A 14,510-nucleotide genomic window follows, 5' to 3' on the forward strand; every position below is an offset into this window, starting at 1 on the left:
AACTAACGAACAACTTTCGGAGTTTGCTTTCCCTTGAGACAAAACCCGTCTTCCAATACCTCCTTCAAGTATGAAGAGGTTTTGTTTGTTACGTCATCCCCTCAAGATCACGCTCCTAGCCTTGGTGACTTGCATACGACCTCCCTCAATATGAACAGCATAACCCAAGCCATCCAAATGACCCAAAGATATAAGATTGCAATCAAGTCTCGAAATATACCTCACCTCTCGTAATTTTCGAGTCTTCCCATCATGTGTCTTGGTCTCAACCTCACTTATACCCTTAACCTTAGCCTCTTCCCCGTTAGGCAAGGTAACACACAATCCATCACTTTGTTTATAAGAATTAAACCACTCCTTCCTACAAAAAATATGTTGTGAGCATCCCGAATCTAAAATCCAACCCTCTTTTGGATCTTTACTCTCCTCCACCATTAGAGCCATATCCTCATCAATAGCAATAGTAGCAGCACCTCTAACCCTTCTGTTCCTCAACGCCATCAAGTCTTTCTTGTACCTAGGACACTTTGATTGTATATGTCCTACCTCGTCACAGTACCAACACTTGATATTAGGGTTTGTATTGCTCGCCTTCTTCTTGCCTTTCCAGTTATTGCTACTACCCTCCGCTACCAATCCTGCTCCTCCATGGATTGATGATGATCCCCCTTGCTTCATGAACCTCTCCGCCTCGAATAACGCCACCACAGTATCGTCCAAAGCAATTGTTGTCTTCCCTACAAGTAAACTAGTTATCACAGAGTTATACCTTTTAGGGAGAGATGTCAACAATAAAATTGCTTTGTCCTCCTCCTCGATTTTCACATCTAAACTCGCCAATTCGGTGATCAATCCATTAAACTTATTCAGATGATCTTGTAGTGCGTTGTCTTCCTCCATCTCGAGTGAATAAAGGTCTTTTTTCAAGAACAACTTGTTGGCCAATGACTTAGATGCGTACATCTTAATCAATTTGTCCCACAACTCTTTTGGATTATTATCATCTAAGACGTTGTACTTGATCTCCGGTGCAAGAGCCAATCTGATCGTACTAGTAGCCCGTAGTTGCATATCCTCCTACTTGTCCTTGTCCACCGAATCGGGTTTCTTATCCTCCAAAGTCTTGTGAAGACCTTGATGTATAAGAATATCCTTAATTGTACTTTGCCATAATGAGAAATTCGTCTTCCCATTAAAAAGTTCTACCTTGTACTTGTTCCCGAAATCATCCAAGGCTAATACCCAGCTCTTGATACCAGTTTGTTATAACCAAACGCGTGCCACGAACGATTGAGAACAAACTCAGCAAATACAATATAGAACAAATAGCAAAAACAATAATAAAAGACACAAGTGTTTATGAGGAAATTTAGATTTCCTCCCCTCAAATATTATCGTATTATTAAATTCCTGCAAAATAACACAATAAGCCCTCAATTGATGATTCCTCTCACCAATGTATTTTCCCTCTTATTTTCTAGCTAGGCCTAAACCCCTTTTATAGGCTAAACTAGAAACCCGCGTCTACTAGAATTATACTTGATCCCCAAGTCTAAATAATCCTAGAGATTGTTACATACCAAAATATATCTAGTTTCCTAATTACAATTCTAATTAAACTAGGAAACAAGATATTAAATCAAACAAGCCCGTTTCGTATTTTTGTCAACTTAACTAAGTTGTGTTTATTTCCCAACAAAAATAAACCCTGAGCCCACGAAAAGTAATGGAAAATTTTAATGTTAGGTCTCCTTTTTTTTTATATAACAAGTTGGTCTGCTATATTAGGTCTAGTAAGGTACTCCCTCAATCTCTTTTTGTTCTTTACGTTTTTCTTTTTGGGTGTCTAAAATATTCTTTACATTTCCTTTTATATTACTCCCTCCGAATCTAAATGTTTTTCCTATTTAGAATTTTGACATTATTCACAATGGAAGAGAATCTTATGAATTACGTTCAATATATAAGAAGAAACATAGTCATGTGAGGTTTTGTTTGATTCGTCTCAATGAATACTTTAACAATATGAAAATTTATAATTTTTAATAACACGTAACTAGAGATATTAACCATGTAAACTGTGCATTGGCATGTGTGCCAACAGAAAATGGGAAAAACATTTAGATTCGGAGGGAGTATCACATAATGCTTAATATTCTATCAAAATTTGTGTCCAATGATTATTTTAACCAATTAAATTCATTGGGTCATTTAATCTTTCACACTTTTTCATTGGAATATTAAAATTTTCTCATTTTCTAATAATCAGAATTTTGATAAAAGTGAAAACATTATAAATAACGGATATTTCATGAAATGCCCTCGAGTTTTTCCATAATTCACCAAACGCCCATCAAGTTTCAATAATTCATAAAATACCCCTCACAATTCGTACAAATACCCAACATACCCTTACTAATAACGGACCGTTAGTCTGCCGTTAGCCAAGTTTTCAATTCACCCAAATGCCCCTATTCTGAAACTTATTTCACCAAATGCCCCTATTGTGAAACTTATTTCACCAAATGCCCCAAACTTAACTATAGCTATTTTGATGTTTCAGCGACTAGTTTTTGTGTTTGAAAGGTAGCTGTTGGTCACGGTTGACTATAAAAGCCCCTTTGCTGAATTGTTCTTGTAAGTTAGATGTTATTTTGATTTGCTTTGCTAATTTCATAAGATTTTTGTCATGAGTTTTCTTTCAAAATCATCATCTACACCCAATGAGTCCACATATATTAGAGTACCTACCAAATTTTGTTATTGTGCTAGGAAATTTGTCATTCGAAGCTCTGATACAACACTCAATCCACAAAGGTTGTACTACAAGTGTGATCCTTGAAACAATCTGAGATGGTGAAAGGGAGTAGTTGAGCAAAAAAACAAGGGGCAACAACACGAAGGACAATGCGGGGGAAGCTTAGACGAAGGAGAAAGTATTGAAAACAGGCGAAACAGTAAGATGCAAGAAGAATTTAAGCAAATGAAGAAGAAGCTAAAACAACAACAAAAAGTAGTCAAAGTTGTAATACAAATGGGGATATTGATGTTTGTAATTTTACTGTTTGTAATCATGAAGTAAACACAAGTAATGAGAAACAAATTCACATTTCATAAATAATTGATGTTGCATAATCTGCACAAAATACCAAACTGGGAAGCATTTCTGTTTTTAGCTTCACTTACAAAACATCTTTGCACCAACTACATTTAATGTTATTTTGTACTCAATGAATATGTGCAAGATCAAAACAGATGTGCAAAAAACTACCCCAAAAAGCATTAGCAGCTATCCAGAAGAGCTTGTGGAACGCCACTTCAACCTCCATTCCTACCACAATAACAAAATTTGTTAGGTACCCTAATATATGTGGACTCATTGGGTGTGGAAGATGATTTTGAAAGAAAACTCATGAATCAAATCTTATGAAATTAGCAAAGTAAAGTAAAATAACATCTAAAATACAAGAACCATTCAGCAAAGGTGTTTTTATAGCCAACCATGACCAAGAACCACTTTTCAAACACAAAAACTAGCCGCCGGAACATCAGAATAGCTATATTTAAATTTGGGGCATTTGGTGAAATACGTTTCCTAATAGGGGCATTTGGTGAAATAAGTTTCAGAATAGGGGCATTTGGGTGAATTGGAAACTTGGCTAACGGCGGACTAACGGCCCGTTATTAGTAAGGGTATGTTGGGTATTTGTACGAATTGTGAGGGGTATTTTATGAATTATTGAAACTTGATGGGCGTTTGGTGAATTATGGCAAAACTCGAGGGCATTTCATGAAATTTCCGTATAAATAAATGTTATTTGTCTTATTTAAATAAAAAAAATAGAACAATCTCAATACACATTAAGTAGTTGTTAAAATGCGTGCAAAATGTCAACACAAATTCTTATTTACATAGGGTGTACGATAAATATTGTACACCAAAGTTAAAGTTAACGCAAAATTCAGGGTTTTTCTATCAAGCATCAAAACTTTACTACCATTTGTATATGTCAAATTGTCAATACCATCGGCTTCGAATGACCTTAAAACTAAGTTTTCCAAATCAAAAGAACATATCAAATACAGGGCACTTCATCATTAACATATGCTGCATTGATCTACCCATCCTATACAGATTCGCAGCTGACTTCAACTCGGTCACATATGCTGCACTAGATGATCAACCCATCAATGTTTTCAAATGAACTTCCCATCCGTCCTGTGACACACAGAAAATACAATCTTAATTGCAGCTTCAATTAAGGAAACAGAGACAAACCCAGTTCCAAAAAGGCAATAATGATAACAATAGACATTGCCTAAGCCTAACAGGAGAAAACAGAGGGTTCATGACTTTTTCCTTCTGATTTGATCTTTTTGAACTTGTTTTTTTTGTGATCTGAATTTAGTATATAAGGTGAACTACTAATCAAGACCTAATACTTGAATCGAATAATGGAATAAGACAATTTGTTCATTTCCGAAAGAATACCATCATTCCTCAAATCATAATCCAAAGGCACAAAGGCAATGAAGAGCGAAAGATAGAGATTCTGATGTAAGCTTCTTTGACTCTTTTTTTTAGTTTCAGGACTTGTAACAGTGTAACAGACTCTTAACGGTTTTCAAGACACGTCCTAACTTTCTAAATAAAAGAGCAAGAATCAAGATAAAAGGAAATGTACTTTCCTGCAAGAACTAAGAAGATGATGATTCTAACAAACAATAAAGGTCATCCTGCAGCAAAGAATATTCTATCTTTGCTTGCCCAACACCATCTACCTTATTATCAACCTAAGAACACTTTCCAAGTTTTCCCAAGTTACCCAACTTTTAATTATAAATTAAGAGCCCTGACCTCTACTGCAATTCACAATATATATCTTTCATGTTTCTTCTAAGCTCTTCGAAACTACACATTTGAAAGGTGAATCCGTTTATGGAAGGTCTGCTCAATCAAGTGAGGTACCTTCACAATTACTCCTAATAATAACAGTATTCGTTTTCCCCAGGGGTAAATGCTAATATATTTCGAGATTTTTATGACTGATATTATGTAAACTCGTTATTAACTGATTTTTTTTGCTTCTGTTAGGTTGAGATTTAGTGGGAAAGAAGAGTTTGGCAGCACAAGGGACCGAAGGACGTCATCCTTCAGAGGAGGTAAGGTTTATGCTTTTGCAAATCACACAGCAGTATGTTAAAGAAAAAAATGAAGAAATAAACAGTTATAAATATAACTCTCTTACCATATGCAGGGAGGAAACCTCAAAAGTGGCCGAGGAGACAACTACCGCGCCAAATGAGTTTCAAAGAGCCGACTGAGGAAGCTGAGTATGCTGCAGCAGTTGCAGCTGCTGCCTTCGCCATTACTTCGCTAGAATCAGACAACACGGATCAAAGAACACCGGATGTAGGACTACAATTCAGTTTACCAAGAATCATAAGTGGAATTGTTGACAGAATTGCTGCAGCAGCAGAACCTGGTGAAGCATTAAAAAGAAACTCAGGTAAAAGCTTACCAGGAAAATTTAACAAGCTTGTTTTCCCTGACAATTCAATTAGTTGAAGGAATTTACATGATTGTATCAGATGAATATTATCATGCCGAGGAAAAAGAGATGATACCGGAGAAAACTATACATCCAGTACCATCAATCAGAAGAATTCCAACTATGCCAAAGAAGAGACTGACCTTTGCTGATGAGCAGCAAGATGATACCAGTATGCCCTACAATTTCGTTGAAATGACTCCAAATTTTGATGAAGAAGAGCCAGAAGATGCCAAAAAAATGAAACCAGTCATTCCCTTCACTACAAAGAGTCCATCTGTGAAAAGGACTCCGACTTTTGGTGAAGGAAGGAGTCCATCTGTGAGAAGGACTTCAACTTTTGGCGAAGAACAGTTGCAAAATTCCAAAACCAGAAAACAAGAAAGTTCAGCACCAGGAATCTTTCCACCATCCCCAATCCGCCACCCACCATCAGTTCCACCACTTATACAGCCCACTGCTCCGCCAAAACGGGCACAAGAAACCCGGCGTGGCAGGACAGATACAGATACAGATGCGGATGCGGATGCGTGGGAGATAGATGAAATGGCTAAAATTAAACAAAGGTAGATTGGGAACTTCTATACCCAAAGTTCTACAACCAAATTGGGTAGCAATTTTAGAATATAAATATTAATATGTATTTTATATACACAGGTATGAGAAACTAAATGCAACAATTCTAGAATGGGAAGAGAAGAAGAAGAAGAAAGCCAGACGCAAATTGGAGACAAAAGAGGTTCGCTTTAAATCTAAGCAAGACTCCAGTTGCTATAAAATTAGGAAAGGTTTTTTAACGAAGATCTGCTTACAAGAATCGCAGAGTAATCAGGGAAAAAGGAAGGCCAAAGCATTGCAGAATTATCAAATCGAGATGGAACGTATAAAACAAATAGCTGACGGAGCAAGAGCACAGGCAAAAGAAAAAAGGCGGAATGAAGAGCTCAAGGTGATGGACAAGGCTAACAAATACCGAGCAACAGGAGAACCTCCTCTGCCTCCAATGTGCCTTTGTTTGTAAAGGAAACAGATCAATATGGCATTTTAGCAAGTTTCCACAGCACAGAGGAAATGAACAGACTTTCCACATTACTTTCTATCACATTTTCCATCAAAGATGTCTGCAAAAAGACGATCAAGGGGAAACTATAACATATTTATCTGTAAATAGGTAACAAGCAAGTCATATGTACAATACAGTTTGAACAAAGAATGAGGTGTGAAAATTTATTGGTATTACAACTTTACAAGTTAACATGGACAGCATCATAAACAAATGTTATTTCAACAAGTAAAATGTTTGTGCAAGGGTCTTTTGGGGACAGTCTACCAATTAGCATCAATTTGGGGTAAGATTGTGTACTTTAAACATCCCCAAACCTTGCTCTAGGTGGGATCCCCACTTGATGGTTCAATGGGTCTATGACCGGGCCTCGAAATATATATCAAACCGGGAAAAGTAAAACAAAGCAGCAGCTAAAATTTCAAGAACTGACAGACAAGACTTCAAACTCAACAGAAAAATGTCAGAAATTGCATCCAAACAGCTTCCCCTGAAAAGAGACAACATTCTAAAATGACCACAATCAAGAGCCAAGTAAATGTGAAGTACTCCATCTATCAGACAGGCAGAATTTGGTTGGTTTGGGTTGGGTTGGGGAATCTTGAGGGAGACATCTAACAGAAAAGATCACAAAACCAAAGACACTAAAATAGCAAGACACAGTATGAATAACAGCAAAATAACAGGGGTAGCAAAGCATATACAGGACATTTCCCCGTCAAAAGTTAAAAACTATAGTACGCAGTTCATCTCAGCTACCAAAACAACAAAATCATGCAACACAAACATAAATGATAGGACCTCCAAGCTAATGAAGCAACAACCTTTTTTTGAGCGCACACAGAATTGCAAGTAAATTCATTCAAAAGAATTGCAAGTAAATTATGCTACAACATACTTCTATTTAACACTTGATCTGTTGCAGAGAAGAAAAACTCAATCAATTAATCAGGAGTTCAAGGAATATGATCGAGATCCAGTCTTACATTAAAATAAAATAAAAAACAAAAGGGACGTGAAAAAAAATGATCAATAACTTCATTCAACAAAACGTGACGCAGAATCACATCATCTCAAAAGCTTACTCCGTATTTATTAGAGAAACAGAGACTTGACTGCATAGGCTCTTCTGGTATAGCAGTATCATATTCTACCACAAAGAAATCAAGCTCTAAATTTGTGTTTAGGTGTACATCAAAAGAAAAATGTTGTAATTTAAAGGAGACTAAATTCCAAGGTGCAACCCAATTATTGATATACTAGAATGATGCTCAACTGAGAATTTTCGATACAGTGTCTTCTGTATTTCTGGAAAATCTTTTCCAGCTTTGCTTTACTGGACACTCCTACAAGATACACCCAGAACAACTGTTGTAGCAGCAGGTATATGAATATATCAATGGTGCAATCTGCACAACTGTTTAAGTGACCCGATGAACTGTTTAAGGTTCCCTCAGGCAGACTAAACAGAATCACAAATGAATCGAAATCCATAGAATTGTAATTTAGACATAGGAAATACAGAGTAGTACTTATCACAACACAAATAACCATAAAAGACCCAGATATGGGAAGCACGATTCAATATGAGCCTTTATGACTCCAAATAATCACACCAATTCATTGGACAAACTGCTGGAATCAAACAAACCCTTAGCTGGCGATTTCTCTCAATAACCAATCCAAAGTAGGGTAAGCAAAGTACAGAACCAAAATAGATGGCAGAGCTAATAAAACACTGACTAGCAAATACAGGACCAGAATAGCCACACTTCCTGGTATTACACAGAATATGATCACCAAGAAAAGAATAACCAGCGGGAACTTAGAAGCAACATGAATGAAGTAATCAAGGGATTTGTGAAGTGAGAACTGAGGCCTTTCCACATTAATATTACCAGTAACACGGCCATCATCAAGGTTGCTTCCCAACAATCCTCGAGATTGAGTATATTGAGCCCTCCTAGGACTGTGATTGTTGGCTGGACAACCAATAAGAGAACTTACTCTTGGTGAAAAAGTTAGACGATTATCATCACGTACTGAACAAGAAGACTTAGCTCGCTCTCCATTCAAACTCTCTACCATCCAAAGGATAAAATAGTTTTTCCGAGGAAACTTAAGATTTCCTCTATACACCCATCTAAAAGATAACAAGTTGCACCATGGACAGGAAACAAAAAATGGAAGCTTAATCTTCTGGGCAGGCAACTTTAGAATAGCCCATTGAAGTCCAAGAACACAATTCTGGCAGAGTGTGTGGCCACACCATAAGACATAAGGCACATTCTCAACAATATTGAAAGATTCCCAGCAAATCGGGCATTCTAGACCTTCCTCTGTGCTGGAAGTTGATCCAGTATCTTCATCCGACAAATCAGAGCAACACAGTTTCGGCTCAGTAGAGACCTTCCGAAGACGAAGATTTGGGATTGTATTTGGGAAACTCCACATTCTAGGTCAATGAGAATTTACTAGTTAGTTATACAGTTGGAACCAATGTTCAACCACTAAACATAAAGAGCATGTTTGGCATAGAGTTTTTAAGCGAGGTAAATGGAATCAAATAACTATTTCCATTACTTAATGTTTGATATGAGAGGAGTGATAATACAATCCATTTCCTAAGGGTAACCATTACCACCATTTGTTACCTCTTCTTACCATATGGTAACAACATTGTTATCCTCCTCAATCCCCAATTTGTTACAAGTGATTCATTTCCTTAGGTATACCAAACAACTAATATTGGTAATAGCTAACACATTCCTTTCCCCTTCATATTTATTTCCTTTCCAATTCCTTTCCTAAGTTTATACCAAACATGCCCAAAAAGAACACAACATAAACCTACATGTCATAGACTCTTTCATTCACTATAAGGTCCTTAATGTAGCAATAAAACTCATGTCTTTTTGTGTGTTGACATAGTAAGACCGTAGCATGTATGAGTCAGAGGACAATGATCAATATTATGAATGTGGGTACTAGACTAGTGTATTCGAGTTCGCCCAAAGCTATCAACACTTAATTATTCAAGAACTTCTAATTAATACACTAGAAAATATCAATGAGCACGCATATATAAAGTTTCAAACTACTATCAGCTCTACAAATCACTATAAATCAAATTGTTCCACAAATCAGGCTCCAAAAAGGCAAAAACCAGAAATCATAGATTAACTAGCTACGCTTGGAAATATGACGAAAACAAACTTCTATCCTGCAAAATCTGTCGATCCAATCACCTAATTGATCAAGCAAAGTTTTGAAATCACTAACTAAACTTCCTCTTCGCAAAAGAGGGCCTATAATTCCAACAAACCAAACCATTTCTCAGGATTCACTTGTAGTATCATATAGAACATGATCATTCACATAACTTGTTTATAACCTAAAAGGCCAAAATATTGTATGAGACGATTTTACAATAACTTTATCGCGAAACTGGGGGGACTTTTTTAATCAATTCAAGTGTAAACCTTTGACATCTTACAACAAGTTAGTTAGTGTGAGATTATTTCGCCCAAAACTTGCTCTCCTTACCCTAAACTAGCATGTCCATCAATAATGAAACAAAAACAATTGCAAAAAACCCAGAAAAACAAATACAAAATTTTAATTTTCATGGTAATTCAGCTTACATGTCAGTTAACATCACTTACTAATAACAATAATAGTTGCAAAAACCCCAGAAAAACAAATCCGAAATTTTAATTTCATGGTAATCAGAAGATGCTCAAACTCTCAAAGGGTAAAATCAAAAGATGGGAAGGGTCGTTTCATTGGACATTTATTTAATTGATTCAATAAATAGCAAAATTAAAATTAAAGGGAAAAGATGTGATCTTACCGAGCAAAATTGATGGAGAGAGAAATACGGATGTTGAATCTTTGATCTCAATCTCTTTTCCGGAGAATATCAAATTATAATGCCTTATTATTTTTCCATATTTGTTGTTTTGGTTGGTCAACAAGAATTCAAACGGTATAACCAGATCGGCAAAAACTGATAACCAGCATCATACGACATCGTTTCACCATGGAAGAAGCAAGAAAAGGGAAAGGGGGGCCATACAAGTATTTCCTTCTGAAGTTGTTGATGGGCTCAGGGTGGGCATGGATCCAAGACTGGGCCCCCAACTTTAGATTTTGGGTTCTAATATTTGAGTTCATTGGATAAAAGATTGAACCGATCGTGTTGACCCGATTTGTAATCCAAGTATCCAACCGATCCATTCCGATACGAATAAAGGACATCTGATCTGTAATCTGTTTCCCAAGTTCCAACAATGAGATAATCCAAACCAAATATTCGGAAATTTTTGGCTCGGATTTGGATTGTCTTTAAAATTTCCAGGACAACCAATTTTATATTTCCTTCGTTTCTTAAATATTGTACTACAGCTGACTTTATGTTTTCCAACATAACTTTGACTTTTGTTGAATTATATAGGTAAAAATTATAAAAAGTTGATATTTAAAAAAATACTTCGTATATAGATCAATATGAATTTAAAAGATCCCGCAACACCACAATGTATGATTCATACAAAAAGACTAAAGGTTTAATGTGAATAGTGTGAAAATTCAAATAGTGCGATATTTAAGGAACAAATTAAGTATATAGATAAATACTCCATCCGTTTCAAAATGTTTGTTACGTTTGGATTTTGGCACGTTTATTAATGTATAATTAAGATCCTTTTTTTTTAATTTTAAATGTTCTAGATTCCATCATAAATCACATTCCATCTTTTCAAATTCTGACATTTATTACTCTCTTTGAATATAGTGCAAATATGCTTTCATCTTTTATTAAAAAAAATACGAAAATGATAAGGGTCGCAACATGCGACCTTTAAGCCGTGTCACAATGATGACATGACATGCTTACGTGTCATGATTTAAGTTGGAAACTAAAATATTTAACTTATATAATATATTATACATGTTTCAAAAAAAGGTTGAAAAATCTTAATATTCTAATTTGTTTCCTTATTTATATCGTCTACCTTATTTATATATTTTCATAGTAAAAATATTGAATTGATAGTAAATGTATTCTGATGACACATAGCCTAAGTGGTGCCTATATGTACCAATTAAACTGCGACACGTAAGATTGTGACAACTAAATGTTGTCGCAACTTGCGACCTTTATCATCACCCAAAAAAATATACCCCAATCCACTAATCATTGAAACAACCAATAAGATTGTTTTATTATCAAAATGAACCAATAATTAAAAATCACACAAATTGCTAACTTGTCATAGTGTGACTTTTGGTTGCATGAGATTTATTGAGTTGAAAAGTTGGACCAATTAGAAATAAAAGTTGGCTCAAAAAATAATAATAGTAACAAGTTTATAAATAGAAAGATTCTTTATGTAACAAACATTTTGAAACACTATTAAAGGAATACGTAACAAACATTTTAAAACGGAGGGAGTATTGGATAAAGGGATGGAGGAAAATATTGACGTACGAATATAGTCGAAATTTAGCCAAATCATGAGATCCGACAAGACCATACCTTATCTTAGAAAATTTAGACTCAAACACCTTATTTCAGGTAAAGAGAACAATGCTAAGCAATTAATTTTGGAAAATTTCCCATAAATTTGAATTTCATGGGAATTTTTATTTCCTATATTAGGTCAAAGAACCCCTAAAATTATCACGCATACTACCTATTATCCTTTTAATAATAAAGTGATAAGATTGTTAGGTTATCAATTTCCTTGATTTGTATTGCTTCACAATTTGTGTTATATAGTACAACATAGCGACGGGATTGCTAGGTCAAATACAATAAATACAAACTCAATCTACAAGGCCCATTACTCAATATATAGGCCTTAATACCTCCCCTCAAGTTGGAGCATGGGGATCACAAATGCCCAACTTGCGAAGTAAACACAAAAACTGGCGCTTGCCCAAAGCTTTTGTAAAAATGTCGGCAAGCTGATTATCTGTAGAAACATGGCTCGTAGTGATGATGCCCTCCTGAATAGCATCTCGAACATAGTGGCAATCAATCTCGATATGTTTCGTGCGTTCGTGAAATACAGGATTCTGAGCAATGTGAAGAGCTGACTTACTGTCACAAAATAAGGCCATGGCTCGAGGGTGATCAACTCCCAGACTACGAAGTAATTCCTTAAGCCATTTCAATTCTGAAGTAATGGTCGCCATAGCACGATACTCCGCCTCTGCAGACGAGCGAGACACAGTATGTTGTTTCTTGGTTTTCCAAGATATAGGTGAGCAACCAAGAAAAACAACCCAACCAGTCAGTGATCGTCGAGTCAATGGACAACTAGCCCAATCAGAGTCACACCAACCAGACAAAGTAAGATCACAGTCAGTCCGTAGCAGAATTCCTTGGCCTGGGCACCCTTTCAAGTAACGCACTGCCCGAATGGCCGCATCCCAATGTTCCTGACGCGGAGCCTGCATGAACTGTGCCAAAATGTGAACCGTGTATGCCAAATCCGGACGAGTGAACGACAAATAGATAAGGCGACCCACAAGCCGCCGATAGGGTTCTGGATCATCTAGGAGATTACCAATAGCAAGGGCGAGAGTATGATTTTGTTCTATGGGAAACCCTGCCGGTTTCGAACCCAATAACCCTGCTTCTGCAATTATATCAAGGGTATATTTTCGCTGGCATAAAAATACCCCCTCTGGACTTCGGGCCACCTCGATGCCAAGGAAATATTTCAGGACGCCCAAATCTTTCATATGAAAACATTCGCCTAAATATTGTTTGAAAGAAGTAATAGCGGAAGAATCATTACCAGAAATAATCAAGTCGTCAACATACACAAGCACATTTAATTGAACAGTGCCCTTAACGAAGGTGAACAACGAGTAATCCGAGTATGATTGAAGGAAACCGTAATTTCGTAAAGATGCAGCTAACTTAGCAAACCAGCACCGTGGTGCTTGCTTCAGACCATAAAGTGACTTTTTCAAACGACATACCATCCCGGGTTTATTCACAGTAAATCCCGGTGGCAATTTCATGTACACTTCCTCATCAAGATCACCATGCAAAAAAGCGTTGTGAACATCCATCTGATGTAATTCCCAATTCTTTGCTGCAGCTACGGCAAGAAAAGCGCGAACAGTGACCATTTTAGCCACCGGTGCGAACGTCTCATTATAATCAATGCCCTCAACTTGGTGATTCCCAAAAATGACTAAGCGCGCTTTGAGGCGCTCAATATCTCCATTTGCATGAAATTTGATCTTATAAACCCATTTGCATCCAAGAGCTTTCTTTCCAGGAGGTAATTCTTCCATAACCCAAGTTTCATTGTCTTCCAGTGCTCCAATTTCTTTCTGCATTGCTTCCCTCCACCCAGCATCCTTCATTGCCTCATTGAACGTCTTAGGTTCAAGACCTGCTAATACAGCTGCAAGAAATATACGGTGTCGCATAGAAAATTTATCACAATTCACAAAATGTGCTATAGGATAAGGAGTACCTGGGGGGCCAATAGAGGATGGTGAACGGGTGGACGGACTCGTTGCTTTTACAGTGTGTGTGACATAATTCTTGAGAAGCACAGAAGGTCGTTTGAGACGGAAACCCTTACCCAAACCAATCGGACCATCCTCACACAAAGTATCAACACTCAAATCTGTATTAGAGCTTTGGACCTCCTGTTGGGTTGCAATAGGCGAGACTGCAGCCTGTTGGGCCGCGGAATAGCTAGCTGGCCCAGTAGAAGGAGACTGCAAGGATGTTGGCAAGAAAATAGGAGAGGGGTCTTGGGCCAGGCCTGGAGCTGAAACACAAGGAGTGTCAGCGTGCTCCACTGCTGGGCCGCGGGTAGGGGATGCATCCCACACCTCAGTTGTGGGCTCTGCTGTTTCAA

The 14,510-nt window shown here is 37.0% G+C and overlaps 2 protein-coding genes across 4 annotated transcripts; one reads left to right on the forward strand and one right to left on the reverse strand.

Moving 5' to 3' along the window:
- Positions 1-4,825: 4,825 nt before the first annotated feature.
- On the forward strand, positions 4,826-6,807 carry LOC110805033 (uncharacterized). Of its 3 annotated transcripts, XM_022010636.2 has the most exons (6): positions 4,826-4,965; positions 5,096-5,163; positions 5,259-5,510; positions 5,593-6,118; positions 6,210-6,291; positions 6,376-6,807. In XM_022010636.2, exons 1-6 carry the CDS (start codon positions 4,940-4,942, stop codon positions 6,571-6,573), a joined length of 1,152 nt encoding a protein of 383 aa, XP_021866328.1. In that variant the 5' UTR covers positions 4,826-4,939; the 3' UTR covers positions 6,574-6,807. The 3 variants fall into 3 exon arrangements, with proteins under 3 accessions (XP_021866328.1, XP_021866327.1, XP_056683871.1); XM_022010635.2 differs by having other exon boundaries at positions 4,827-4,965; positions 6,210-6,807; XM_056827893.1 differs by having other exon boundaries at positions 4,904-5,014; positions 6,210-6,807.
- A 1,287-nt stretch (positions 6,808-8,094) lies between these two features.
- LOC110805035 (uncharacterized) lies at positions 8,095-10,662 on the reverse strand. The gene is made up of 2 exons (XM_022010637.2): positions 10,469-10,662; positions 8,095-9,070 (listed from the first exon to the last, which is right to left on the reverse strand). The coding sequence occupies exon 2, from the start codon at positions 9,067-9,069 to the stop codon at positions 8,269-8,271; it is 801 nt and encodes a 266-aa protein (XP_021866329.1). The 5' UTR covers position 9,070; positions 10,469-10,662; the 3' UTR covers positions 8,095-8,268.
- Between the last annotated feature and the right edge of the window lie 3,848 nt (positions 10,663-14,510).

This window comes from Spinacia oleracea, chromosome 5, assembly GCF_020520425.1.
Source record: "Spinacia oleracea cultivar Varoflay chromosome 5, BTI_SOV_V1, whole genome shotgun sequence".
NCBI classification, from domain to species: domain Eukaryota; kingdom Viridiplantae; phylum Streptophyta; class Magnoliopsida; order Caryophyllales; family Amaranthaceae; genus Spinacia; species Spinacia oleracea.